Source organism: Ovis canadensis, chromosome 1 (assembly GCF_042477335.2).
Source record: "Ovis canadensis isolate MfBH-ARS-UI-01 breed Bighorn chromosome 1, ARS-UI_OviCan_v2, whole genome shotgun sequence".
In the NCBI taxonomy this organism is placed as follows: Eukaryota; Metazoa; Chordata; class Mammalia; order Artiodactyla; family Bovidae; genus Ovis; species Ovis canadensis.
In genome coordinates this window covers 63,782,985-63,810,630 of record NC_091245.1, presented here as the reverse complement: position 1 = coordinate 63,810,630, position 27,646 = coordinate 63,782,985, and the positions used below count along the sequence as shown (strand labels likewise).

Sequence of the window (27,646 nt, the reverse complement as noted above, 5' to 3'; positions counted from 1 at the left end):
AAGTATTGGTGAAACATAAAAATTATTTTCCCATTGTAATACAATAAATCTATTTATTATAATTAAGTACAAATCACACCATATTCTAGTTCCCAAAATTGAATTATATCATTTCTGTGAATATGCACCTAATCCATTTTTCTTATAACTTGGGGGCAGTATAAGAAATAATAGAAGATACAAGTGAATGAGGTATATTTTAGTTACCATTCTCAGTCATGAAATAATGCCCAATATTGAAGTCTCTTTTCATCATACATAATGTACTTTCTAAATGGTTTTACAAGTAGGGCAGTGCAGATCCATACAGCAACCTGTGAATTATTATGAATCACCAAAAATCTCCTGACTATGATCATAGTTTAGTTTTTCTTTGTGTCTACTTGATTATCAATAGAACTGAGTTACCACATGTAGAGAATAAATTATAACATTTACTATTTAAAAGCAGCTGCACTTTGATATTAGAGAATGATCAGTTAGCCTGTTGGAAAACAGAAGAATTGGTATTCAGATGGATGTAAAATCATGTAAAAGTGTTACAGATTTTTAAAGACAAATTCCAACCAAGTGATGATGTTGAGTATACAGAACTGCCCACTAGAGCCTTTATGCATTGAATGTATCTTTGGGGCACTGAAATTCTCTGTAGAAACAGGCTTGTCATAGGGCCTGTGTTTTCTCAGGACATGAGCAAACATACGTGTGCATGCGTTTGTACATAAATACATAACAAGCTTCACGAATAAAACACTTGGTTATTTGTAATTCAGCATGAGCGCCAGACTTCCCTGCTTATTTGCGCAAAAATTTTTGTATTCTTTTTTCCAAAATTACTTTTAATTACATTTTTAAGGTAACCCAGGTGGTGATGGTATGTTGTTCTTGTCAGTGGTGGTCTGTAGTACTAGTAAGTTAAAACAAAATGACTATTTATAGAATTTTGCCTACAGAATATCCTCTGGAGCCGTTCAGGTATATGATGTAGTTGATTAATTTAAGTATAAGGTTTTTTTCTTACTTTTCTCTCTTACTAATGGCATCCACAGGGTGATAAAGGACAAATGGGGCCTGCAGGAGAAATTGGAAGCAGAGGTGCTCCTGGACAAATTGGGGAAAGTGGTCTTAAGGGTGCCAGAGGAACTAGAGGTGCTGTGGTCAGTATTTGATTTGTCTCCAAAACTGAGTTCACTGCGGATGGAAAGAAATGTATCCATGTCTAAAAGCTTCATCTCTTGATTAATTTTACAGAGAAAGCAAAAGTTCCATTGAAAATAATCTACCTCCATGGGATATGGAGAATTGTAAGCATTCCACTGTACTTAAATGGCTTAGTGGCTTCTGGACATGAAAAAGGAAAGAGGGAAAAAAAATCTCAAACTGGAAATTAAATATGAAATAAGATTTTTAAAAATCAGATTATAACTCCCAACCTAAGTAGGAAAGTTTATAAAGTTGCACTTTAAATCAGGATTTAATATCTGTATAAAATTATGCTGTCATGGTTGACAAATTGCTTTGAAAATTACTCAAAAATGGGTTTTCTTTATATGCTTAGACTCTCATGCTTATCTAGAGATTATTTCTTTATAACCATCTGTGATAAGTCTCCCAAACAGCTACTGACTTTTAATCTTTCGTATGAATTTTACATGATATTGGAAGCAAAGATAGCATGATACTTTTGAAACTAATATCGAAATTATGTTGCTAACATATTTGAACTTGTTCAAAAAGTCACAGAAGAAAGAGATGCAAATATTTAAGAGATTATCCAATTTAGTCTTTTGAGTATTTCATAAACTTATATATCAAATCCATATGTATTTCCTGGTCACCATTAAAATGTCACAAGTGGCTTTTCACCAAGTCCTTTGGAGAGCATTGAGTAATCTGTTGTCTGGAGAAGGTTTTCCTTGGCCTCATTTTAGCGGAAAATCATAGGAAGGGATATATTGTTTAGACTGGAGTATCAAAAAGCAGTCTCTGATGGGCAGCTCTTTTAGTTGAAGCTCTCTGATGTTCTAAATGCGATTACCCTATCCGTTATCTCCTCTATCCCTTACTCTCAATTGTAAGACTCCTCAGCCTCATTTTAAGTGTTCCATTCCTTACTGTCATCTTACTAAGTCAGGTAGTATGTACTTCCTTTTATTTAAATTGATAATATTTTTCTTCTATGCCCTATGAATTCAAAAATGGTGTATAATGTGATACCCAAGAGTAGAATTGCTAGATCATATGGTGTTTTGTTTTTAATTTTAATTTTTTGAGGAGTCCACATACTGTTTTCCATAATGGCTGCAACAATTTATATTCCTACCAACAGTGAACAAGGGTTCCCTTTTCTCCACATCCTTCCCAACACTTGATATTTGTTGTCTTTTTGGTAATAGCCATTCTAATAGGTATGAGGTGATATCTCATTGTGGTTTTGATTTGCATTTCCCTGATGATTAGTGATGTTGAGCATCTTTCCATGTGCCTGTTGGCTATCTTGGGAAAATATCTGTTTAGATACTCTGCCCATTTTTTAAATTGGGTTGTCTGTCTTTTTGATGTTGAGTTGTATGAATTATTTTTATATTTAGATATTAACTCCTTATCAGATTCATTGTTTGCAAATATCTTCTCCTATTCAATAGGTGACCTTTTTGCTTTATTGATAGTTTCTTTGACTGTGTAAAAGCTATTTTGTTTGATATTGTCTACTGATTTTTCCTTTTGTTTATTTTACCTGAGGAGAGATATAAAATAAAAGTATTTCCAAGACCAATATCAAAAAGCATACAGTCTGTGTTTTCTTCTAGAAATTTATGGTTTCAAGTCTTACATTTGAGACTTTTATGGGAATACTTCATATTAATCCTTTTGATGTTTGCAAATCTGATAAATGAAAAAGCATGTCTCATTTTCTTTCTTACATTTTCTTGCTTGCAACTAAATAAATTGTACTTTTTCCTCTGAAAGTTGCCTGTTCATATGTACTTTAAATTTTTTTCTATTAGACTATTTTCTTTTTCTTAATTGTAAGAACACCTTATATAGTTTAGATAATATATTTTTGTTAAATATGTTACAGATATATTACAAATATATTTTCCCTTTCTATCATTTATCTTGTTTATACTATCTTTTACTGGACAGAGGCTTTAATTATTGCAATCAAATTTGTCAGTCTTTCTGTTAATTAGAAATGACTTCTTTACATAAAGTATATAAAAATGTTCTTCCATATCCTATTCCTAATGTTGTTACCCTTAGCCCTGTTAAAGCATATGGAGTTTATTTTGCTATAAGTTGTGAAGGACTAATTTCTTTTTTCCATCTTCTTAGCCAGTTGTCTCAATACTATTTAATAAATCTATTTCCCAGTTTTCTGAAATGCTACCCTTACTGTAAGCTACTCTCAAATAATGGTCTGTTTTCATTTTCTCTATTTTCTCAATTTTTTAGTTTATTACTAGGTACCACACCATTTAAACTGTTACATCATTACAGTATCTTTTGAGATCTAGAAGGGCAAATACTTCATAATTTATGTTTCTGAAAAGCTCAGCTCTTACTATGATTTCGTCTGTTTTCTGTTTGAACTTTAAAATACAATTCTGCAAGTTCTTTTAATATTGAATCATTCATAGAAATAGAATCACCATATTCATTCTATGAATGATTAACTTGTCTTTTTATTTACTTATATCTTCTATATTCTTCAATAAAGCTTTGTTATTTCCTTTATCTCTGTTCTTACACCTTTCTTATTATGTGTATTGTTAGTTTCTTACAGATTTTGTTGTTTTTAGGGTAGTCCCTTTTCTAGTTCATCTTCTTACTGGTCTTTATAAGAAATCTTTTTTTAAAACTTTATATTTATTTCAGTGAATTTTAATAATTCTAAGGATTCCTTAGGTAAATAATTTTATCACCTCCTCATATTTATTATTTATTATCCTTACTTATTTCATTGGTTAGAACTTCTGGCTGATGTGGCATTTGGCTGTACCTTAATTTCCTTATCTCCTATTTATTTTGAGACTCAAATAGAAGAGTTGGTATGAAAACTTTTTAATAATATAAAAGGAAGGGACATTTTTAAGAGTGTTATTTTTGCTTTTTTTCAGTTGTCTGTTATCTTTTCAGTAGTTTAGGAATATTTACTGATTTGCCTTTAACTTATGATTTCTTCATATATGTAAATTGATAATAAGTATAAATAATAGAGATGAATATTATACATAAGTTGTCAATCAATTCTCTTTTAACAGCTTTGACCAGAGTTGAAATCATGTTCATCAAAGCACCTGAGGCTATGAATGAGCACAGAGTTCTCGATCCTATCACGACAATACTAAAAACTATCAGAATTCACTCCCTAATATTTAGTGATGTGCAAATACCACAAACTTTGACAAATGCAAACTACATTTCCAAGAATTTGCTGGAAATTTACAGCATTCTGGCAACTGAAAGTACTTCTTTTAATATGATTAAAGATGTTCATACCAGAAATAAACCAAAGAAACATATTTGTGTGGGACTTACATGGTTCAGAAGTAAAATAAGATGCAAGTTGGAGAATTACTTTTTGTTTTCCTGTTTCAGACTAGGTAGAATTTCATACTTTGAAAAATCTAAGTTAACAAAAATGCAGGTTTAACAATTTAAACAATTGTCTGTTTTCCTTCTAATGTTTGATTTGTTTTTTAGGGACATTTAGGATTGATGGGACCTGCTGGAGAGCCTGGAATTCTAGGATATAGGGTAAGCATTTCTAATTGGAAATAAGAAATGTATATTTGCATAAAAACATTACATAAAGATGTCATCCCAAATATACAAATTCAGATGAAATCTCCTGATAATACTTTCTAGCATATTTAGACATCAGGCTCCTATACAGTGAATCCTATTTTTCTTTCAGAATTAGTGTAATATCTAATGGCATAGCCGTGATAGTATTATATAGAGCACATACTAATGATATGGAAATTGTCTACTTATTTGTCCTTCTCTTAGGGCCATGAAGGTCAACCGGGACTTTCTGGGTTGCCAGGACCTAAAGGAGAAAAGGTGTGTATGTTTATATTGACTTTTTAATCCTAAAAGTAAACACTGAATTCATGTGTTCTTTCTGAAAGTATGCTGGAAGCATTTTCAAAGAATAAAATAAGTACTTTTCAACCTGGGAAGTATTGTAGATTCTAGAAGAAAAATAAATATAAAGGGAGAAATATTTTAAATAATTAAGAAGTCTTTGATAGATAGTTTCAGATTGAGGTGAAATGATATGTTACAATACTTTGCAATCTGTAAAACTAATGTTAATTTGCTTATTGAAAGAGATTGTGAGACTGTAGACTAAATGACTAACTATAGCATGTTTATGGTAAAATTTTTATGGATTAAGAATAACTACAATAGTACTCCTTTTGATTGGTAATATTGTTGGAAAACTACTGCTGCTGCTGCTGCTGCTAAGTCACTTCAGTCGTGTCCAACTCTATGCGACCCCATAGACAGCAGCCCACCAGGCTCCACCGTCCCTGGGATTCTCCAGGCAAGAACACTGGAGTGGGTTGCCATTTTCTTCTCCAGTGCATGAAAGTGAAAAGTGAAAGGGAAGTCGCTCAGTCGTGTCTGACTCTTCGCGATCCCATGGACTGCAGCCCACCAGGCTCCTCCCTCCATGGGAGTTTCCAGCCAAGAGTACTGGAGTAGGGTGCCATTGCCTTCTACACTGAGAAAATTAGTAAGCTGCTTTTAATGTAACTAAAGGAGATTGACACTTCCAAAGAGAACCATATATGAATTACAACTGTGTATAAAGTATCATATGCTAGGTTTTATAGATAAAACTTTTTCATTTAAAAAAGATAAAACCAGATTGCATATTTTATAAACTATTAAAAGTAATAGGCTTAATTTTTTAATTTATTTCATTAATTTAACTTTATTTATAAATCATCTTCATTGTAGGGTTATCCAGGAGAAGATAATACAATCCTAGGACCACCTGGGCCTCGGGGTGAACCAGTAAGTTTTTTTCTAAAATTATTTTGATGTTTTAAGATAAAATGCAGTTAGTACAATAGATTCATAACACCAATTACATCTTTTTAAGAACTTTTTTTTGTTTTTAGTTTTATAACATGGTTTTATATGACAGCAGTACTTGCAGTCACATAATCTAAATAGTAAAACTGTTTATATACAGATCAAGATCCTTAGCATTATATAGAAGTTTAATATAGGAACTTTCAAATCTAATTTCCAGCATTAAATTTATGAGAACAACTTTTTACAAAGGTTATCAAAATATTACATACTCTAGGCATTTAGGGCAGATATTTATACATCAAATTCATATTTATTTCTAAAGTATGTTTAAAAATCTGATCTATATCCTATTTATAGTAGTTTATACACAGTTACCAAATGATTTCAAAATTCATCTAACTAGTTATTAGAGCCAATATTCTTTAAAGATTATTAATCTGTAACCTTCTAATTAAGCATTTTAAAGAGTAGCTGTAACCATGATTTTTTAAAAGTAGCTCTTCTATCTTTGATTATTTGAATAACTGTCTGTATGTTCATACTTAATTAAAACAGTATGCAGGATATATGTAAATTAAATGAATAGTGCAAAAATGCCTGGTTCACAGAAATAAATATAATTGGTTAAATTTTCTATATTTCACATGATATCATATAAAATAAAAGAATCCTAAAACAGAAGAATCAGAATATACAGTCGCTCCCAATATTTTGACCTGACTCTCTGGAAATGATTGAAAAGTATACTCTGTTTTAGAAATAGGAAAAATTCTAGAGTTTTTCTGAGTAAATCAAACCAACCTCACACAGAGGCAAACTCATCTATAAGAATATATAAAATTCTTTATCAGAAATCAACGAAAAATGAAAAGACACCTACTGAATGGAAGAAAATTCTTGCAAATTGTATGGCCACTCAGGGGCTAATATCCAAAATATATAAACGTTTCGGACATTTCATAAACACTTCAATAGCAAAAAAAAATTCAGTTTAAAAAATGGGCAGAAGACCTGTGTAGACACTTTTCCGAAGAAAACATACAGATGGCCAGCCAGGCGCATGAAGATACTCGACATTGTTAACCATCAGAGAAATGCAAATTAAAACCACAATGAGATAATCACCTCACACCTAGATGGCTGTCATCAAAAAGACCACAAATTACAAATGTTGACGAGGTGATGGAGAAAAGGGAACCCTGTGCACTGTTGGGAGAAATATAAATTGGTGCATCTATATGCAAAACACTATGAGGTTTTCCAAACAACTAAAAATAGAACTGCCATAAGACCCATCAATTCCATTCCTGGGTACATATTCAGAAAACAAAAACAGTAATCCGGAAAGATATATGCACCCCAATTCCATAGCAGCAGTGTTTGCGGTTACCAAGATATGAAATAAGCTTAAATGTCCATCCACAGATTAATGAATGAAGAAGATGTAGTCATATATATATGTGTATATACATATACCCTGAGCTTCCCTGGTGGCTCAGATGGTAAAGCGTCTGGCTGTAATGTGGGAGACCCGGGTTCAATCCCTGGGTCAGGAAGATCCCCTGGAGAAGGAAATGGCAACCCACTCCAGTACTGTTGCCTGGGAAATTCCATGGATGGAGGAGCCTGGTAGGCTACAGTCCATGGGGTCACAAAGAGTCGGACACGACTGAGCGACTTCACTTTCACTTTCACTTTCACTTTCATACATATACCCAAAAATATACACAATACTACTTATTTACCACAATGTGGGTAAACTTAGAGATAATTTTGCGAAGTGAAATAAATAAGACAGAGAAATAAAAATACTATGTCATAGCACATATATATGGAATCTAAAAAATGAGGCAGATAGTAAATATAACAAAAAAACAGACTCACAGATATAGAGAACAAACTAGTGGTTAACACTGCAGAGGGAGAATGAGAGAGAGGCAAGATAAGGTTAAAGGACTAACAGTTCACTGATGGGAGACATACTAATACATCTTTTGATCAGGTCAGTTCAGTTCAGTTGCTCAGTCCCATCCGATTCTTTGCAACCCCATGGACTACAACACACCCAGGCCTCTCTGTCCATCACCAACTCCCGCAGTTTACTCAAACTCATGTCCATGGAGTCAGTGATGCCATCTAACCATCTCATCCTCTGTTATCCCCTTCTCCTCCTGCCTTCAATCTTTCCCAGCATCAGGGTCTTTTCAAATGAGTCAGTTCTTCAGATCAGGTGGCCAAAGTATTGGAGTTTCAGCTTCAACATCAGTCCTTCCAGTGAACATTCACAACTAATTTCCTTTAGAACGGACTGGTTGGATCTCCTGGAAGTCCAAGGGACTCTCAAGAGTCTTCTCCAACACCACAGTTCAAAAGCATCAATTCTGCGCTCACCTTTCTTTATAGTCCAACTCTCACGACCATACATGACTACAGGAAAAACCAAAGCTTTGACTAGATGGACCTTTGTCAGCAAAGCAATGTCTTTGCTTTTTAATATGCTGTCTAGGTTGGTCATAACTTTTCTTCCAAAGAGCAAGCGTCTTTTAATATCATGGCTTCAGTAATCATCTGCAGTGATTTTAGAGCCCCTCAGAATAAAGTCTGACACTGTTTCCCCATCTATTTGCCATGAAGTGATGGCATTCATTCTCTGAATGTTGAGTTTAAGCCAGCTTTTTCACTCTCCACTTTCACTTTCATTGAGAGGCTCTTTAGTTCTTCTTTGCTTTCTGCCATAAGGGTAGTGTCATCTGCGAATCTGCGGTTACTGATATTTCTCCTGTCAGTCTTGATTCCAGCTTGTGCTTCATCCAGTCCAGCATTTCTCATGATGTACTCTGCATGTAAGTTAAATAAGCAGGGTGACAATATATAGCCTTGACATAATCCATTCTGGATTTGGAACCAGTCTGTTGTTCCATGTCCAGTTCTAACTGTTGCTTCTTGACCTGCATACAGATTTCTCATGAGGCAGGCCTGTCAAGTGGTCTGGTATTCCCATCTCTTACAGAATTTTCCACAGTTTGTTGTGATCCACACAGTCAAAGGCTTTGGCATAGACAATAAAGCAGAAATAGATGTTTTTCTGGAACTCACTTGCTTTTTCAATGATCCAACGGATGTTGGCAATTTGATCTCTGGTTCCTTTGCCTTTTCTAAATCCAGCTTGAACATCTGCAAGTTCACAGTTCATCTACTGTTGAAGCCTGGCTTGGAGAATTTTGAGCATTGCTTTGCTAGCATGTGAGATAAGTGCAATTGGGCAGTAGTTTGAACATTCTTTGGCATTGTCTTTCTTTGGGATTAGAATGAAAACTGACCTTTTCCAGTCCTGTGGCCACTGCTGAGTTTTCCAGATTTGCTGGCATACTGAGTATAGCACTTTTACAGCATTGTCTTTTAGGATTTGAAATAGCTCAACTGAATATCCATCACCTCCACTAGCTTTATTTGCAGTGATACTTCCGAAAGCCCATTTGACTTCACATTCCAGGATGTCTGGCTCTAGGTGAGTGATCATACCATTGTGATTATCTGGGCTGTGAAAATTTTTTTGTATAGTTCTTCTGTATATTCTTGCAACCTCTTCTTAATATCTTCTGCTTCTGTTAGGTCCATAACATTTCTGTCCTTTATTGTGCCCATCTTTGCATGAAAAGTTTTCTTGATATCTCTAATTTTCTGGAAGAGATCTCTAGTCTTTCCCATTCTATTGTTTTCTCTCTTTCTTTGTGCTGGTCACTGAGGAAGGCTTTCTTATTTTTCCTTTCTCTTCTTTGGAACTCTGCATTCAAATGGGTATATCTTTCCTTTTCTCCTTTGCCTTTTGCTTCTCTTCTTTTCGCAGGTATTTATAAGGCCTCCTCAGACAACCATTTTGCCTTTTTATATTTCTTTTTCTAGGGGATGGTGTTGATCACTGCCTACTGTACAATGTCATGAACCTCCTTCCATAGTTCTTCAGGTACTCTGTCTATCAGATCTAATCCCTTGAGTCTACTCATCATTCCCACTGTATAATCATAACGGATTTGATTTAGGTCATATCTGAATGGTCTAGTGGTTTTCCCTACTTTCTTCAATTTAAGTCTGAATTTGGCAATAAGGAGTTCATGATCTGAGCCACAGTCAGCTCCCAGTCTTGTTTTTGCTGGCTCTATAGAGCTTCTCCACCTTTGGCTGCAAAGAATATAATCAATCTGACTTCAGTATTGACCATCTGGTGATGTCCATGTGTAGAGTCTTCTCTTGTATTGTTGGAAGAGGGTGTTTGCTATGACCAGTGCATTCTTTTGGAAAAACTGTATTAGCCTTTACCCTGCTTCACTCTATACTCCAATGCCAATTTGCCTGTTACTCCAGGTATTTCTTGACTTCTTACTTTTGCATTCCAGTGCCCTATAATGAAAAGGACATCTTTTGGGGGTGTTAATTTTAGAAAGTCTTGTAGGTCTTCATAGAACCATTCAATCTTCAGCTTCTTCAGCATTACTCTTTGGGGCATAGACTTGGATTACTGTGATATTGAATGGTTTGCCTTGGAAATGAACAGAGATCATTCTGTCACTTTTGAGACAGCATCCAAATACTGCATTTTGGATTCTTTTGTTGACTATGATGGCTACTCCATTTCTTCTAAGGTATTCTTGCCCACAATAGTAGATACAATGGTCATCTGAATTAAATTCACCCATTCCAGTCCATTTTAGTTTGCTGATTTCTAAAATGTCGACATTCACTTTTGCCATCTCCTGTTTGACCACTTCCAATTTGCCTTGATTCATAAATGTAACGTTCCAGATTCCTATGCAATACTGCTCTTTACAGCATCAGACTTTACTTCCATCACCAGTCACATCCACAAGTGGGTGTTGTTTTTGCTTTGGCTCCATCTCCTCATTGTTTCTGGAATTTTTTCTCCACTCATGTCATGTAGCATGTTGGGCCCATACCGACTGGGGAGTTCTTCTTTCAGTGTCCTATCTTTTTGCCTTTTCATACTTTTCATGGGGTTCTCAAGGCAAGAATACTGAAGTGTTTGCCATTCCCTTCTCCAGTGGGCCACATTTTGTCAGAACTCTCCACCATCACCCATCCGTCTTGGGTGGCCCTACATGACATAGATCATGGTTTCATCGAGTTAGACAAGGCTGTGGTACATGTGATCAGATTGGTTAGTTTTCTGTGATTGTGGTTTTCAATCTTTCTGCTCCCTGATGGAGAAGGATAAGAGGCTTATGGAAGCTTCCTGATGCCTGAGTGGGAAACTGGGTCTTGTTTGATTGGTGGGGCCATGCTCAGTAAACCTTTAATCATCTTTTGTTACCTGAACAGTATTGACCTGATACCTTTCAGTATTCACAGGTATTAGTTTCTGCAAAGATCCCCTGGTTGATAAAAGATACAAACTACTGTGTATTAAATAAGCTACAAGGATATATTGTACAACACAGGGAATATAGTCAGCGTTTTAACAGTAAATAAAGTACAACCTTTTAAAAATTGTGAATCACTATGTCATGCACCTAAAAACTTACATAGTATTGTAAATAAACTATACCTCAATTGAAAAAAAGGAATCCAAGTTACCCCATACCTTATATAAATTTAAGGAGTAAATCATTAAGGAACAGAATGATATCTTTAAAAATCCTGTATCAAATGCATTCTAAATGTCTCTACAAAAAAAAAAATAATAAATGTCTCTAAACCTCTGAGAGACACAAATATGGAAACAGTACAGAAATTTAAAAGTACAAAGAAAAATATGGGCAAGAAGAATAGAGTAGTGCTTTTTCTCCAGATTCACCTATTCCATGTTCAAAGAATGTCACTGAAATATAATAAATTTATTACACAGCTAGTATAATAATGGTCATTTTATTAGTAGACTTGAGACAGGTGTGAAAATTGAACCAAGAATATTCTAAATAATTAAATCAAAGTCAGAGATTTGTGTCTTTACATTATGTCTAATATCTTTATTCACAGAAGTAAGCTATTTATCCATAATAAATTTTATGGTTCTGGTGAGAATTTCTTTTGAGTTCCTTTTGGGATAGTTGGTCCTGATATGTGATAATTGGTTTTTCAAGTGCATTTTAGAATAGGTAGTTTGAACTGCTTATCATATCAAAGGATTTTATATTAGAAATGTTTAGAAAAAGTTAAAAGTAGGCATTCCCTGATAGCTCAGTTGGTAAAGAACCCACCTGCAATGCAAGAGACCCCGGTTCGATTCCTGAGTAAGGAAGATCCACTGGGGAAGGGGTAGGCTACCGACTCCAGTATTCTCGGGCTTCCCTTGTGGCTTAGCTGGTAAAGAATCCACCTGCAATGTGGGAGAGCTGGGTTCAGTCCCTGGGTTGGGAAGATCCCGTGGAGAAGGGTCTAGCTACCCTCTCTAGTATTCTGGCCTGGAGAATTCCATGGACTGTATAGTCCATGGGGTCACAAAGAGTCAGACACGACTGAGTGACTTTCACAATTTATTCGTTTCTGCCTCAAGAATTAAAGTGAGTAAGTGTAATTTCTTTAGGTCAATTTATATCTTAATATTTAAGATTTTGCAGATTAAAGAATAGACAATATAATTTCTAATAAAGAATGATAAAGTAAAATTAGCTCTTAGATACTTTTAAAAAGGTGATTAAATATAATATTTTCTAATTAATGCAATTGGTTCAGTGCATTAATCACTTAATTAATGGCTGAGTGGTCCTACTTAAATTGTTTTCAGTCATTTTAATATTCAGTACAAATGCAAGTTATTTTGATATCTTTTATAACATACTTTACTCACCTGAAAATTCACATTGTTTACTTGGACTTCATTTTATCAGTATTTTTTCTAGCAGAATAATTATGAGATTGTCATTGAATAATCAGTGTTTATGGTGTTCTTAGTGTTGTTGAAATTCAATCCTTTGAAATTATCTGAAGGTGAAAGTGAAAGGTGTTAGTTGCTCAGTCATGTCTGACTCTTTGTGATCCCATGGACTGTAGCCCGCCAGGCTCCTCTGTCCATGGAATTCTCCAGGCAAGGAGCCATTCCCTTCTCCAGGAGATCTTCCCAACCCAGGGACTGAACTTGGGTCTCCCACATTGCAGACAGATTCTTTACTGTCTGACAGTGGAACTAAACAAATTATTGTACATTTGATTTCATATTTTTCAGAAAAAAATATTCCACATTAACTATTTCATCTGTGTTCTCAAATACTTAGATACATTGATTGTTTCTGCCTGTGGTCTCTTTAGGGTCCAATGGGAAAACAAGGAGAGAGAGGAGAGCCTGGAGCAGAGGGATATAAGGTAATTCCTATACATTTCACACCTTTCTTCTAAATTTGAATAGGTTTCTCTGTGGTTCTTCTCAGTTGCAAATGAAAATAAGCATCATTGAGATAATTAGGAATATCTCACGTTTTTGATCCTAGAAGCTCTTTGTATTTTCTGTTCCTTCTTTCTAAAATTATCTTCATCTCCTTCCATTGCTCCTTTGTCTCATCATTCAAATCTCAACTGAAATGTTACTTTTGAGAGGGCTTCTCTAACTGCCCTTTCTATCCACCACTTTATATCTTATTACTCTTTATTTTATGACATTTAATGTTATCCAAATTATCTTACCACCTTTTTATACATTCATTTTTTGTTTATTGTCTACATCCCCTAAGAAAATATAATATCCATGAGAATAAGACTGTCATTTTTTCATCATTATATCCCCAATTTCTAGAACACAAATGTCCTACTATATAGTAGAAATTCATTAAAGACTTGTCAAATGGTTAAACACCATTATATTCTTATGTCAATTCTTATCCTCTTTTATTCTTAAAAGGATTTTCAGAGACAAGCTGTATTGCTCAAATTATATTAGACTATGGAGAGAATTTATTCAGTGTCATTATTTATTAGCATATCTGTGTTGAGGATGTTCTGTATTCCTGCCCTATATCTCTTCCATTTCTGTTTATAATGTCATATACTAAATAAAATGGTCATTTGTTAACTCTCTCCCTATACCTCCTATCTTTTTCCTTTGCTTACAACATTGTCTGCTTGCTCACAAAATTACATAATCTTTACTTACATAAATCCTGTTTACCCTTTATAATCTAATTCATACCGCCTTTCTACTGTCTAGCAGCAAGCTTTCCCTCTAATCTAGTCCTATAGTATTTATTGGTTATAGAAGTCATTCAATACAAATATTTTAAAATCCTGTGCTACTATCATTTTTGCTAATTGTTTTTAATGTGTAGATATTTTAGCTCCTCAATTTAAATATGACTTCTTTCTTTCTTGTTCAATGTCTCTGTTAAGCCCTGTACATAATAGTATATAATATTTTGTTATTTGGTCATAAATCATGTCCAACTGTCTGAGACCCCCATGGACTGCAGCACACCGGGCTTCCCTGACCTTCACTACCTCCCAGAGTTTGCTCAAACTCATGTCCATTGAGTCAACGATGCCATCCAACCATCTCATCCTCTGTTGCCCCCTTCTCCTTTACTTGAAATTAACTTTTCTTTGCCAACTCACGGCTTTCAGCATAATTTGAGAAGCTTCTTAAACTTCTTTGACTTTTTCTGTGCTAACTTCTCTACACGTTCTTCAGAAAATCGGGTTCTTATAATGTCTTCTTTTGACTTCTACCGTGGCATCTGGTCCCATCACTTCATGAGAAATAGATGGGGAAACAGTGGAAACAGTGTCAGATTTTATTTTGGGGGGGCTCCAGAATCACTGCAGATGGTGACTGCAGCCATGAAATTAAAAGACGCTTACTCCTTGGAAGAAAAGTTATGACCAACCTAGATAGCATATTGAAAAGCAGAGACAATACTTTGCCTACTAAGGTCTGTCTAGTAAAGGCTATGGTTTTTCCTGTGATCATGTATGGATGTGAGAGTTGGACTGTGAAGAAGGCTGAGCGCCGAATAATTGATGCTTTTGAACTGTGGTGTTGGAGAAGACTCTGGAGAGTCCCTTGGACTGCAAGGAGATCTAACTAGTCCATTCTGAAGGAGATCAGTCCTGGGTATTCTTTGGAAGGACTGATGCTAAAGCTGAAACTCCAGTACTTTGGCCACCTCATGTGAAGAGTTGACTCATTGGAAAAGACTGTGATGCTGGGAGGGATTGGGGGCAGGAGGAGAAGGGGACGACAGAGGATGAGATGGCTGGATGGCATCACAGACTTGATGGACGTGAGTCTGAGTGAACTCCAGGAGATGGTGATGAACAGGGAGGCCTGGTGTGCTGTGATTCATGGGGTCGCAGAGAGTCGGACACGACTGAGCAACTGAACTGAACTGAACTGAACTGAGACAGCATACTCAAAATTCAGAGATATTACTTTGCCAACAAAGGTCCATCTAGTCAAGGCTATGGTTTTCCCAGTAGCCATATATGGATGTGAGAGTTGGACTGTGAAGAAAGCTGAGCACTGAAGAATTGATGCTTTTGAACTGTGGTGTTCGAGGAGACTCTTGAGAGTCCCTTGGACTGCAAGGAGATCCAACCAGTCCATTCTGAAAGAGATCAGCCCTGGGATTTCTTTGGAAGGAATGATGCTAAAGCTGAAGCTCCAGTACTTTGGCCACCTCATGTGAAGAGTTGACTCATTGGAAAAGACTCTGATGCTGGGAGGGTTTGGGGGCAGGAGGAGAAGGGGACGACAGAGGATGAGATGGCTGGATGGCATCACAGACTCAATAGACATGAGTTTGAGTGAACTCCAGGAGTTGGTGATGGACAGGGAGGCCTGGTGTGCTGCAATTCATGGGGTCACAAACAGTTGGACACAACTGAGTGACTGAACTGAACCGAACTGAACTACAACCAGTAGCTATATCAGCATGGCAAACAAACAGCTAATTATTCTGTTAGAAGGGAAAGAATCTCTTCCTCACCTGGCTGGGAGAAGAAAAATCCTGCCCCTGTTTTTCTGGATAGTCCCTGCATTCTTCAGAAATCCTTCATCAGAGGAAAGTTTTTCACTAGGATGGCTGTAGAATCTGGTTCTCCTTTAGTCCATATAGTGCTGATAAAGTCTTCAGTCATGGATGTTTTACCACCAAATGTGATATACATTTTCTTCTTTGTCTTATTCCATCTTGTTTCTTAGACTTTAAGAGTCATTTTATCATTTGTTGATGGATCTATTTGAAAAAGCCCTTTAGTGTCAGACAGTCACAATAACTTCATTGCTTAGACATCTCTAAGTCATGAAATACCCACACTCGTACCCTGCCACATTTTTGCAAGCACACGTTCAATTCAAATAGTGGAACCATGCTTTATTCAGAGTGAGATTATTCTGTTATACCCTTACGTGATACTTTTAAATGATTGCTTTTCTATATGGGCATTGTAGACATGACCATTTCACTCTAGTAAACAGATGGTCAGAATTATTATAAGCTTTTTAAAATTGTGCTCAAATGCACATAGCATAAAATTTACCATTTTAGCCATTTTAAAATGATACAATTTAGAGACATTTAATATATCGGCAATATTATACGATCATCACACACTGCCTAGAACATTTTCATCACCCCAAAACAGAAGCCCTGTGCTTGTTAAACCGTCATTCTACTTCTCCCAACCTCTGGAAACCAATACTCTGCTTTCTACCTCTACCAAATTATCTATTCTGTATCTTTCATATAATTGGGATCGTACAATATATAGCCTTTTGTGTCTGGCTCCTTTCACTTTACACAGTATTCTCAAGATTCATCCATGCTGTAAAATACGTCAGTACTTCTTTCCTTTTTATGGTTGAATAATCACCAAGCTTTTAAAAACACTTTTATATTCACAAATATTCTTAAAGATTTTCCTGTTGGAGAAAAAATATGGAATGGATAATGAATACTTTGCTTTCATCTGGCTATGAACAACTGAAAAACATTTTGAAACCTTTATCACCATCCTTTGTTCTTTTTTTCCTCTTGAAGAAACTGAGAATCACAAAAGTCAAGTATCTTGTTCATTATCATCAGTAAACATATACTAGTCATCGCTGTATGTGATATGTTTTATGTGTTGCTGCTGCTGCTGCTGCTGCTGCTAAGTCACTTCAGTCATGTCTGACTCTGTGCGACCCCATAGATGGCAGCCCACCAGGCTCCCCCATCCCTGGGATTCTCCAGGCAAGAACACTGGAGTGGGTTTATGTGTTACATATAATTAAATCTCTTCTCATTCAGCATTTATTTTAGTGTCTTCCATGGACCAGGAAGGAGCCTTGAATATAACACGGAGCACTTAACACACAGTCTTTGACTCCCTGGACATCACATATTAAAAACAAGAATATTTAGTCAGTATAAAAGCAGATATAGTAAAATATTTGCCATCTAGAAAACTACACATCATGTATGTCAAGATCAATTCGAGGCTTGATAGAGAGCCGGAGGACATGTTATGAATAAGAACACTATACTGTTAATATTCATGTTTTAAAAGTGTGAGCAGAAACACATAAATACCTAAGATTAAGTCAATCTAAACTTATATGGGACAAAGCCCTAGAAATAAGTTGAATAAATTATGATGTACCTTAAACTCCTTTTTACTTTGGTTAGGCAAAGGCCATAGCATTTTTTGCATACAATAAAATAACTACTAATCCTATCTTCATTTGGCCTTCAGTCCTTAGCATTAGATATACACATCCAAATAGCTACTAGACATCATCACAGGTGCCTCAGACTCAGCATGTCCCAGTCCAAATCTGATCCTCCTCTTTGTATGTCTTTAATTCAGTGAATAGTACCAGCAGACATCCAGGCGTCTAGTAAACTAGTCCTCCCTCTTTCTATCTCTCTCTTTCTCTTTTTCGCTCTCTGTCTCTCTTGCTTTCTCTTTTCTCTCACCTCTCCCTTCTCATTCTCCCCTTTCTCTATCCTCTCATCTCTCAGCTTCAATGGGCCACTTCTTTTGACCTTTTATGTATCTCTGGAGTCTATCCACTTTGCCCTACTTTAGGGTTTCATCATTTTTTGCCTGAATTCTTTTAATAGCTCACTAACTAGACTCACTATCAACAGTCATAGCCCTTTTAAATCCCTTCTCCACTTAACATGTTGTGTTAGATGAATCTCCATTCATTCTCCTATGCTATTCCTCTGCAGAATGCCTTCCTTTTTCTTTACCACCTGGAAAACTCATCCTTTAAACTTCAGCTTCCCATATAAAATCATCACTTATGATTTTATAATCATCATCATATATAATCATCACTTTCCATATAAAATCCTCTCCAGGCTCCCTTTGATCATCCAACCCCTCCCACTACTAATATCACCAGAAAAAAAAAATCAATCACTTCCTGTAACCTTGCCCACATAACTTCATAATAATATTTACTGCAGCATATTTAATTCTCACCATTGTAGAAAATAATTTGTCAGTTTTTATTGGGATGGAAAGAGCCAAAGGACCTATAGTGGAGCTCCTAGTAGACAAGTCTTTCCTAAGGTTTGCATCCAAACATCACAAACCTATAAGAGACAGTTGGCTCTTCTATGATCATTCTAAAAAGGTCTCTGTAAAACTGCAGCTAGAACGGTGACAAAACCATAATAGACCATGATGGTTTGGAGTTTTATAGTTGACTCAGTATGGTTACTCTCACTTAGCTCACTTTGTAACCCCAACTTTTCACCAATTGCTTCTCTCTTGAGCTGGCTTTTTACATGAATGAAGCTCCCTCATGGTTGACCTGATTCTGTTACTTGCTGATCCTGGTCATGTTTTGTTGGTAAGAGTCATGTTGTTTGTTGGTGGTCATCCTTTTCTCTTTAGTTATGACTGTGTGCTATTTATAGAAAGCTTTCCAAATTAGCCTTTATCTCTTGCAACTGTTCTCTCCCTTAAACAGGATTTGTTTACTTTATCAGGAAGTTGAATCTTAAAACCATAAACATTTATGCTGCAGAATGCAAACAAAAAAGACTTCAAATGATCTTGCAGGAGAATAAATCATTAGCCTTAAGTAATCCCTTCTTCTCTTAGCCCAGAAAGGAGATGAGCCTGATAACTGTCCTTCCTATTGGCATCCTTTCTGTAATACACAGGAAGAAAGGAATCTGAAGTGGACAGTGGGGAAGGGGATAAAAGAGATTACACGTGGAATTCTTTCTGCGTAACTGTTGCCTGACATGCCCCTAGGTTGTTGTTAGTTTCTGTGTGCACACTTGAAATATGTGGTCGGTCAGCATTCCTTTCTAGGAGAACTGGGCTGATGACAGATTGCTAGAGTCAGAGTCACTTGATGTCTTGGCATATGCAGTAACGACTACCAGTCTTCAACTCAGTAAATTTACTATCTAAATGGCTGTGACCTTCATTTGTAAAAGTGGAGACCATAGGACACTGGAAAAAAGATTGAAAAAAGGCATTTGCTTTCAAACTCTTTATTCACTAGTTATTTACTGCGTTAGTTTCCTGAGCCTGCCGTAACAAATTACCGCAAACCAGGTGGCTTAAAACAACAGAAATTTATTCTCTCGTGATCCTGGAAGCCAGAAATCCAACAGCAAGATATGAACAGGGCTGGGCTCCCATCACTGGCTCTAGGAAAGAACCTTTCTTGCTTCTTCCAGCTTCTGGTAGCTAACAACATCTCTTGTGGCTGCATTACTCCATCCTCTGCTCATCTTCACATGACCTTCTCCTTTGTATCCTTGTCTTTCTCTGTGTGTCTTACAAGGAAACCTGTCAGTGGATTTGGGGCCCACATGGATAATCCAGAGAAATTCCTAGGTGGCGCTACGGTAAAGAACCCACCTGCTAATGCAGGAGACATGAGAGACACAGGTTTGATCCCTGGGTTGGGAAGATCTCCTAGAGGAGGAAATGGCAACCCACTCCAGGATTCTTGCGTGGATAATCCCATGGACAGAAGGGCCTGGAGGGCTACAATCCAGAGGGTCACAAAGAGTCCAGGATAATCTCCTTCTAAAATACTTAACTTGATGATATCTGCAAAGACCCTTTTCTCCAAATAAGATCCCATTCACAGGTTTTGAGGATTAGGGCAAAGACATCTTTTGGCAGACCTATATTAACCCATATGGAAAAAACCTCTATACTCTTTCTCAGTCATCACTATATGCAAGTGGCTATTATGTTCTGTACTGTTTCTAAGAGAGAATCATTATCTCTATAATATTTAATTTGAAATTTGCAACATTCTGCTACCACTTTAAGTGATACTTGGAGAAGGAAATGGCAACCCATTCCAGTATTCTTGCCTGGAAAATCCCACGGACAGAGCAGTGTAGCGGGTTTACAGTCCATGGCGTTGCCAAGAGTCAGACATGACTGAGCGACTTCACTTCCACTTTAAGTGATACTACTCTATCCTCTTTGTGTATTCTAATAATATATCCTTTTCTCTTCATAGGGCCATGTGGGTATACCAGGACCAAGAGGTGCCACTGGACAGCAAGGGCCCCCAGTATGTTTTGAAAGCATTCTTTGTAACTCTGGCATTTAAAAACATTAATGTTAACATATCTTATTTGGTCTCTGCTTTATATGTGATTTCTGTTTTGATTCCTGTTAAAGGGTGAGCCAGGTGACCAGGGTGAACAAGGACTAAAAGGAGAGAGAGGATCTGAAGTAAGTTGAAATCATTTAAGACAATTTGAAATGTATTGCTGGCTTGAGAAAGCAAAGACACAGGGAGTTGCTGTTCATTATAACTTAAATGATCATTCACCCTTTCAGAACAAGAATCACCATGGGTCTCTAAACAATGTGTTTGTCAATAATTGTGCTGCTGCTGCTGCTGCTAAGTAGCTTCAGTCGTGTCCGACTCTGTGCGATCCCAGAGATGGCAGGCCACCAGGCTCCCCCATCCCTGGGATTCTCCAGGCAAGAACACTGGAGTGGGTTGTGCTAAAGCATCATTATTGATTAATTTATGTGTTTTGACTGCCCTCCAAATTTCCCTTTACCAGCAGACTACTCTGGCTTTTAGAAAATTGCCTAGACTTATCCCAAACTAATTGTCCTTCTTTGGGGTTTCAGGTAGAAATAACAACTAGCCTTAAAACCAGTATCGCCAAGAGAAAATTTAGCAGTCATGCTTATATAGTTGCTGTAGTAAAGTAGGGGTATAAATCATTGGATTATATGACACAGAGTCAAAATTGGCTTAAAAGATGTTTTTTCCCATAGTTTATTATCGACAAACTAAAAATATGTTATTACTGAATTTAGCCATCTCCTTCCCTGTATCAGAATAGATGTTGCTTCAACCTTACATATGGAGAAGGAAATGGCAACCCATTCTAGTATTCTTGCCTAGAAAATCCCATGGACAGAGCAGCCTGGCTGGTTCCAGTTCATGGAGTCGTAAGAGCTGGACACCACTGAGCAACTGAGCACACACACACAACCTTAAGTAACAACTGGATCTGTAATTTGTAGCATCAGTTCATTGCTATCCAATTTTTCATTCAGCCTTATTAAAAAAATGCGGAGAAAGAATACAGCTGTCTCATGCACTTAGAATTTGTAATACCCAAATTGAAAAAAGCAATGGAAAAATCTGTGAACCTAGAACACTACTAATGCTTTCATGTGACTTACTTATGCTTGTTTTAAATGGCTAAGGATGAAAATGCTTTCCCAAGGTTTGATCCTAAAATTTTGAATCCTTTACAGTGCTTTCATTTTCTTGGTGTTTTCATTTTGCTTTTTGACATATCTCAGAAAGAAGAAATTTTTTTTTCTGTTTCTTCATATCTGTTAAAATTATACCAATGAAAATAAAATATTCTTACTAGATCACTGCACCTCCAGCCTATATAGTCAGCTGTTCCCAGGTATCAGAACTGAAAAGTGCTGAGGATCCATGGTTTAAATTCTGTATAATCCATGAGAAATAGTTCTTTTCCCACTATGGGCAATGCTGGCATACATTCCGAGGTTACACTAAAAACCTTTATACAATTTCAGATAGGAACGGTTGTTACCAGAATATCACTGACTGTGTTACTCACTAGGGTCACTTTGAATAGCCAGATGGATACTGTGGAATAGCCGTCATCTTATTTCTATAAAGCTTTAAATGTGTTTTTTAGATTTGGAAAGGGCCCTTTAAAATCATCTGGACAGCCCTCTCATCTTTCAAATGAAGTAGTTCAGGTCCCAAAGAGATTATGAGTTACTAAGATCACAAAACTGGTTACAACAAAACCAACATTAGAAACTTTATTTCTTGACTCCCATTATTACACAGATGCCTTCTTTTATAGATTAAATTAAATATTAATTTTACTTAACCAACCATTAATTAACCATTTATTAGTCTTTCAGATATGAAACTGTGGACAACTATTGAAAAAAACTGGAGCAAGTCAAGTGAAAACCAATTGCAAACCACTACATTTTTAGAGGCTTTCATAATGCAGATGTAGTGAACTGTCCCATAATGGCTTTCAAATACAGAGACTCAAGCCAAAATTTTATTTTCTTCCCAAAACAAAATTCCAGATTTTAGTGAGTTGAAATTTCTTGGTTAAAAAGAGTATGAGTCTTACTTACGTCTCTAAGTCTATGTTTGTATTTTAAAGCTACCCTCTCTAAAAAAGTTAGAACTAGCAAAGTATTCAGATGACTATTTTTCAGCTTCATTTAAATAAACAACAAATGAGTGTTTGTATAGTAATGGCACATTTAAAATTTTCTGTTATCTAAAGAATTAGATTACCTACTTTCATAGTCTGTAAAGTGGTGCAATTCCAGTGAATTGAAAGCTGTTTCAAATGGATCTGATTTCAGGAGGGTCATTCTATTTTTCAAAGCTAAGCAGACAAAAGAGCACAATTCTGCATATACTCTAAAGACTATATATGAATTCATTCACCTTTCCTATTATGGGAACAGGAAAGTCTGTTTGATTTATGAGATACTTAAATTTAAATAAAATAATATGAGTAAGTTGTTTGAAAAGACTGTAGAATGCTTCTGGCTTTATGATGTTTGAATTTTGGGCATTGGTGGAAGAGTGACATTTCTCTCCCTTTTTATGACACCAACTCAATTAATCACCTGCTAACACCTGTTTTTTCTTTGTCTTTGACCCAGTCTTTAATTTCCTACTGAACAGACCACCTCTGTGTAGGATTAACATTTAGTAATATTTGGCTCTTAATTTAGTTATAAAAATACCTAGCAATTCCAAATTCAAGGCTTTTTTTAATGCACAAATTCAAAAAAATACCAGTCTTTTACACTTTGTTGACATTTATGTATTTCAAACCTCCATTGGAAGTCTGTGGTTTCTCTAACTGGCATACTTCATATTAGTTATGATGACAATAATTGTCATAAGGAAATTGTTCATGAATTGAGCATCTAAAAACAGCAGAGACTATTTTGTTATTTTCAATACACTTTATGTTCAGTAGGTAGGTTTCTGCCACAATTTTACCATTAAAAGTGACAAAAGTATTCTTTAAAAATAATCTGCACACAAAAAAATAATAATAATCTGCACAGCCATAATTTTCCTTTAGTGTTATTCTGTTGGGAGCTACTTCCTCATACCTATCCAAGTATTAATAACTAATATTCACAATGATCTAATTTTCATAATGATAGACCCATATATGTAGGTTTTAGAGTACAATATTTCCCTGTTCTGAAATAATTCCCAACATAATAGTTACCCCAAAACATAATTGATTTGTGATGGTACATGAATGTCTTTGTTTTTATTTTGTTATTGGAATGTTTGGAATAAAGCACTTATATATATATGTATAGCATATCTGAACCTTAAGTCATAAACTCAGGTACACTAAAAGTATAACTTTATGTTGTTTGTAATGGAACTTAATTTCTGTTCTGAGTGCCCTTCCTGGCCTGTGGTAGAAACCTAATTCATGGAAATTTAGTCAATGGATTGCCTTTAACTCTGTCCACTCAGATGTCTTGCATTTGATTTAGAGAGTTTTTCCCATTAATTTTATTATGGGGAAAATTTTATTCTAGAGATCATATGTTCCAGAAATTGTATTTACTTCAAGTAAACCCAGTTCACCAACTATCCCATTTTCTTACCTTTAGGAGGAATTTACATTAGTGACTTTTTGAAGCAAGTAAAATAGCTTTTGAACCTGGAGGTATAACCCTTGATTAATATAGTTCCCTTTCATCAAATTCTAGCAAAATGGGATTTCTATTTCTTACAGAAAAGCCCTTTTTCTCTGTTACCACATACACGATCTTTCCTTAAAATATTTAAGCTCATTTTCAGAGTATGTAACATCTTTTGAAATTTTTTATCTTGCTATTATTGTCAAATTGACTTTTTAGCACAACTATCTTCAGATTTTAGTAACTTAACATCCCATTTTGGTGAAGTTATCTTGTTTCTGAGAACTTCTGACTTCTGAAAAATATGTCTGGTAATGGCAATATGCTTCTTTTTTAAAAATTTCTGAACTAGGTCACTCTCTTCCACATTTTTCTTCTTAAGATAATTTTAGGATAGTATAAGAATAATGGCAAATTTCTAACTATCCTGGCAGACCATTACAGCTGAATCAATTATAATTTAAAACATCTCACACACTGAAAAACAAGCAGCTCTGTGAGAAATAAATATCTTTTCTTTGATTCACAAGTATGTTCTTCTCTGTACTTCCAGATAGCACATTTTAAGTGAGTGGTTCATATCCCTCACTCTGCTTTACCTGCCTTGGGAACAAGAGCTTTAATTTTGCATCTCCAATGCATAACAAAGTCCCTGATACCTCATAGTCAATGAATGTTTGTTGCTGTTATTTTGCCAATAGATAGCAAAGTCGTGTCTGACTATTTTGTAACACCATCCACTGTAGTCCACTAGTCTCCTCTGTCCATGGGATTTTCCAGGCAAGAATACTGGAGTGGGTTGCATTTCCTTCTCCAGAGGATCTTCCCAGCCCAGGGACTGAGCCTGCATCCCCTGTGTTGCAGTGGATCCTTTACCGCTAAGCCACTGGGGAAGCCCCAGCGAATGTTCACTGCATTAATTAAATAGGTACTTAACCAATTTCAATAGGGAGACAAAGGCCTTGCCTACAAGCGGGGACTTTTGTTTAAATAATCAGTTTCTTTTAAAACTATGGGGGCTTCCCCATGGCTCAGATGGTAAAGCGTCTGCCTGCAGTGTGGGAGACCTGGGTTCGATCTCTGGGTCGGGAAAATTCCCTGGAGAAGGAAATGGCAACCCACTCCAGTATTCTTGCCTGGAAAATTCTGTGAACAGAGGAGCCTGGTGGGCTATAGTCCATGGAGTCGCAAAGAGTTGGACATGACTAAGTGACTTCACTTTCACTTTTTATAAATCTTTGACAGTTAATTGCTTAGTCATGTCTGACTCTGCGACACCATGGACTGTAGACCACCAAGCTCCTCCGTCTATGGAATTTTCCAGGCAAGAATACTGGAGTGAGGTGCCATTTCCTTCTCCAGGGGATCTTCCTGACCCAGGGATCAAACCCGGGTCTCCTGCATTGCAGGCAGATTCTTTACCATCCTGAGCCACCAAGGATAGTTCTTTGTGGAGGCCAGGTGGAAATTCATCGTTTATCTAGTCAAATTATCTCATTTACACATGGAAAAAATGACTCCCAGAAAAGTTAAATGGCAGTCCCAATGATAACCAACTAGTGAGTGTAAGGACTAGCTTGTAGCATCCAGGTCTTAGAGTTCTTTTCTATGCCTTCTGTTTATTGCAATCAATTGACAGCAGTGCTTCACATTTTTAGGGTCCTAAAGGGAAAAAAGGAGCTCCTGGTCCTTCTGGGAAACCTGGGATTCCTGTAAGTAACAGGCTGTCTTCATCTTTATTATTTTTCTAAATAGAATTGGCAACTTTAGCAAGCAGAATAGTTTGGAGCCAATTATGACAAGTGTTGGATAAATCATTGTCTTTAAAAAATGTTTAAACCCGTGCTGGAACACAGAGGGAACAAAATATGACCATTAGCTCAAAACCAAGCTTGGTGTTGAAATAGAAGTCACTGCAGTTGAAGGATGTTATTTTCCAGTGTATGGAGACCTGTCTGTGAATTCATGCTACTACTGTCTGATGATGAGCCACTGAAAAACAGGGAACTTGGAGTCTTGACTAAATGAATGGTGACAAAGGTCAGAGATTTCCAAGCATGATTAAAAGGACATGACCTGGATTTTAGCGAGAGAACTCGACCTCTCATTTTCCTGGGAAATAGAACAGAAAGTCTTAGGAAAATAAAAACCAACTTCAAATCCTTTCATCATAAAACAAAGTTTAATTTTACCTTAGCCATTCATTTCCTCTTTGGCCAGGCAAGTATGTGTTGACTAGCTTATTAGCAAAGGCTTCCTGCTGGTCTCCCCTAGCCAAGAGCCTGATTTGAGCGGCCTGTGTTGGTTCAAGAAAAGTAAAGAAGTGAATATAAATTATAAGCACATTGAGATCAGAGATCCCTGTAGATTAAATCTTGTTCCTCAAGAATAGAAACAAAAATGTTCAGACCTTTATTCAGTCGTATATTTATCTAATTCAAAGTGGCAATTAAAGAGACTTAATTTATTTCTTGGGGGAAAATACAGTATGACATTTTAGAGATGATGAATGTCAGCCTGTATTCTATGCTGACAGGTGCACATGGCTGATCTTTTCTCCACAGCTGGATAAACCATGGGCTGACACAATGAGAAATACTAGAAAAGTACACTAAAGCAGAAAAGGTTACCAAGTAAATTGCTGATTAGCTTGGCATTTTGTTTAGGGTACAGTTGACTGATCTGTTGTATCCAAATAGTAAATTATTAAGGAATACAGGAAATAGGAAAATTTGTCCTGGGACAGGGTATTAAAAATGTAACCCCCTATCTTAATAAGTATAAAAGTATTTGTCATTTAAATATCTGTGTAGCATCTCTCTATAATCCAAGTGATTTTTAATTATCAAGGGACTTCCAGGACTACCTGGGCCAAAAGGCATGCAAGGATACCATGGAGCAGAAGGCATTTCAGGAAACCCTGGAAAAATTGGGCTACCAGGAAAACATGGACTTCCTGTGAGTAGATTGAATGTTCTTTGCACTTTATTTCTTATGCATAAGTTTCTCTTTACAAGATCATAGGTATTTTGGCTGTCTTTCTTAGCTTTGACATTCGCTCTGATTAAGCCAATCATTGCTATAATAATTATTTTGGAATTGTGTTTATGATTTTCAGGGAATGTCAATGAGTGCATTCTGTTGATATTTTATATATAACAACCCATATTATTAATAATTTATATCATTCTTAGTACATATAAAAACTAGTAAATAGGAACCATAAAGAAGTAATATTTTAAAGGCTATACAAGCTGACTGTTTTGAGTTCATCAAATGTCTTAAGCCACCTTTGGAACATTTCAGGCTTAGCAATAACTCAAGGTAAGCTCTGCCAAAATCATTTTCCCTTTACTTTTATAGCCACACTATTTTATAAGAATTATGTCAATATTTTCTCTGTGTTCATCCATTGGTGATGGAATGAGCAATGATATATTCTTATTTT

At 36.1% G+C, this 27,646-nt stretch overlaps 1 protein-coding gene across 5 annotated transcripts in view; it reads left to right on the top strand.

The window, feature by feature from the left end:
* COL24A1 (collagen type XXIV alpha 1 chain) overlaps positions 1-27,646 on the top strand; it is a 392,145-nt gene that overhangs the window by 295,486 nt on the left and 69,013 nt on the right. For all 5 annotated transcript variants that reach the window (XM_069596518.1, XM_069596489.1, XM_069596509.1 and 2 more), the window contains 9 exons: positions 1,050-1,157; positions 4,708-4,761; positions 5,017-5,070; positions 5,977-6,033; positions 13,318-13,371; positions 20,492-20,545; positions 20,656-20,709; positions 25,857-25,910; positions 27,049-27,156. In XM_069596518.1, the coding sequence (XP_069452619.1) occupies positions 1,050-1,157; positions 4,708-4,761; positions 5,017-5,070; positions 5,977-6,033; positions 13,318-13,371; positions 20,492-20,545; positions 20,656-20,709; positions 25,857-25,910; positions 27,049-27,156 (597 nt within the window). The remainder of the gene's footprint in view (positions 1-1,049; positions 1,158-4,707; positions 4,762-5,016; positions 5,071-5,976; positions 6,034-13,317; positions 13,372-20,491; positions 20,546-20,655; positions 20,710-25,856; positions 25,911-27,048; positions 27,157-27,646) is intronic.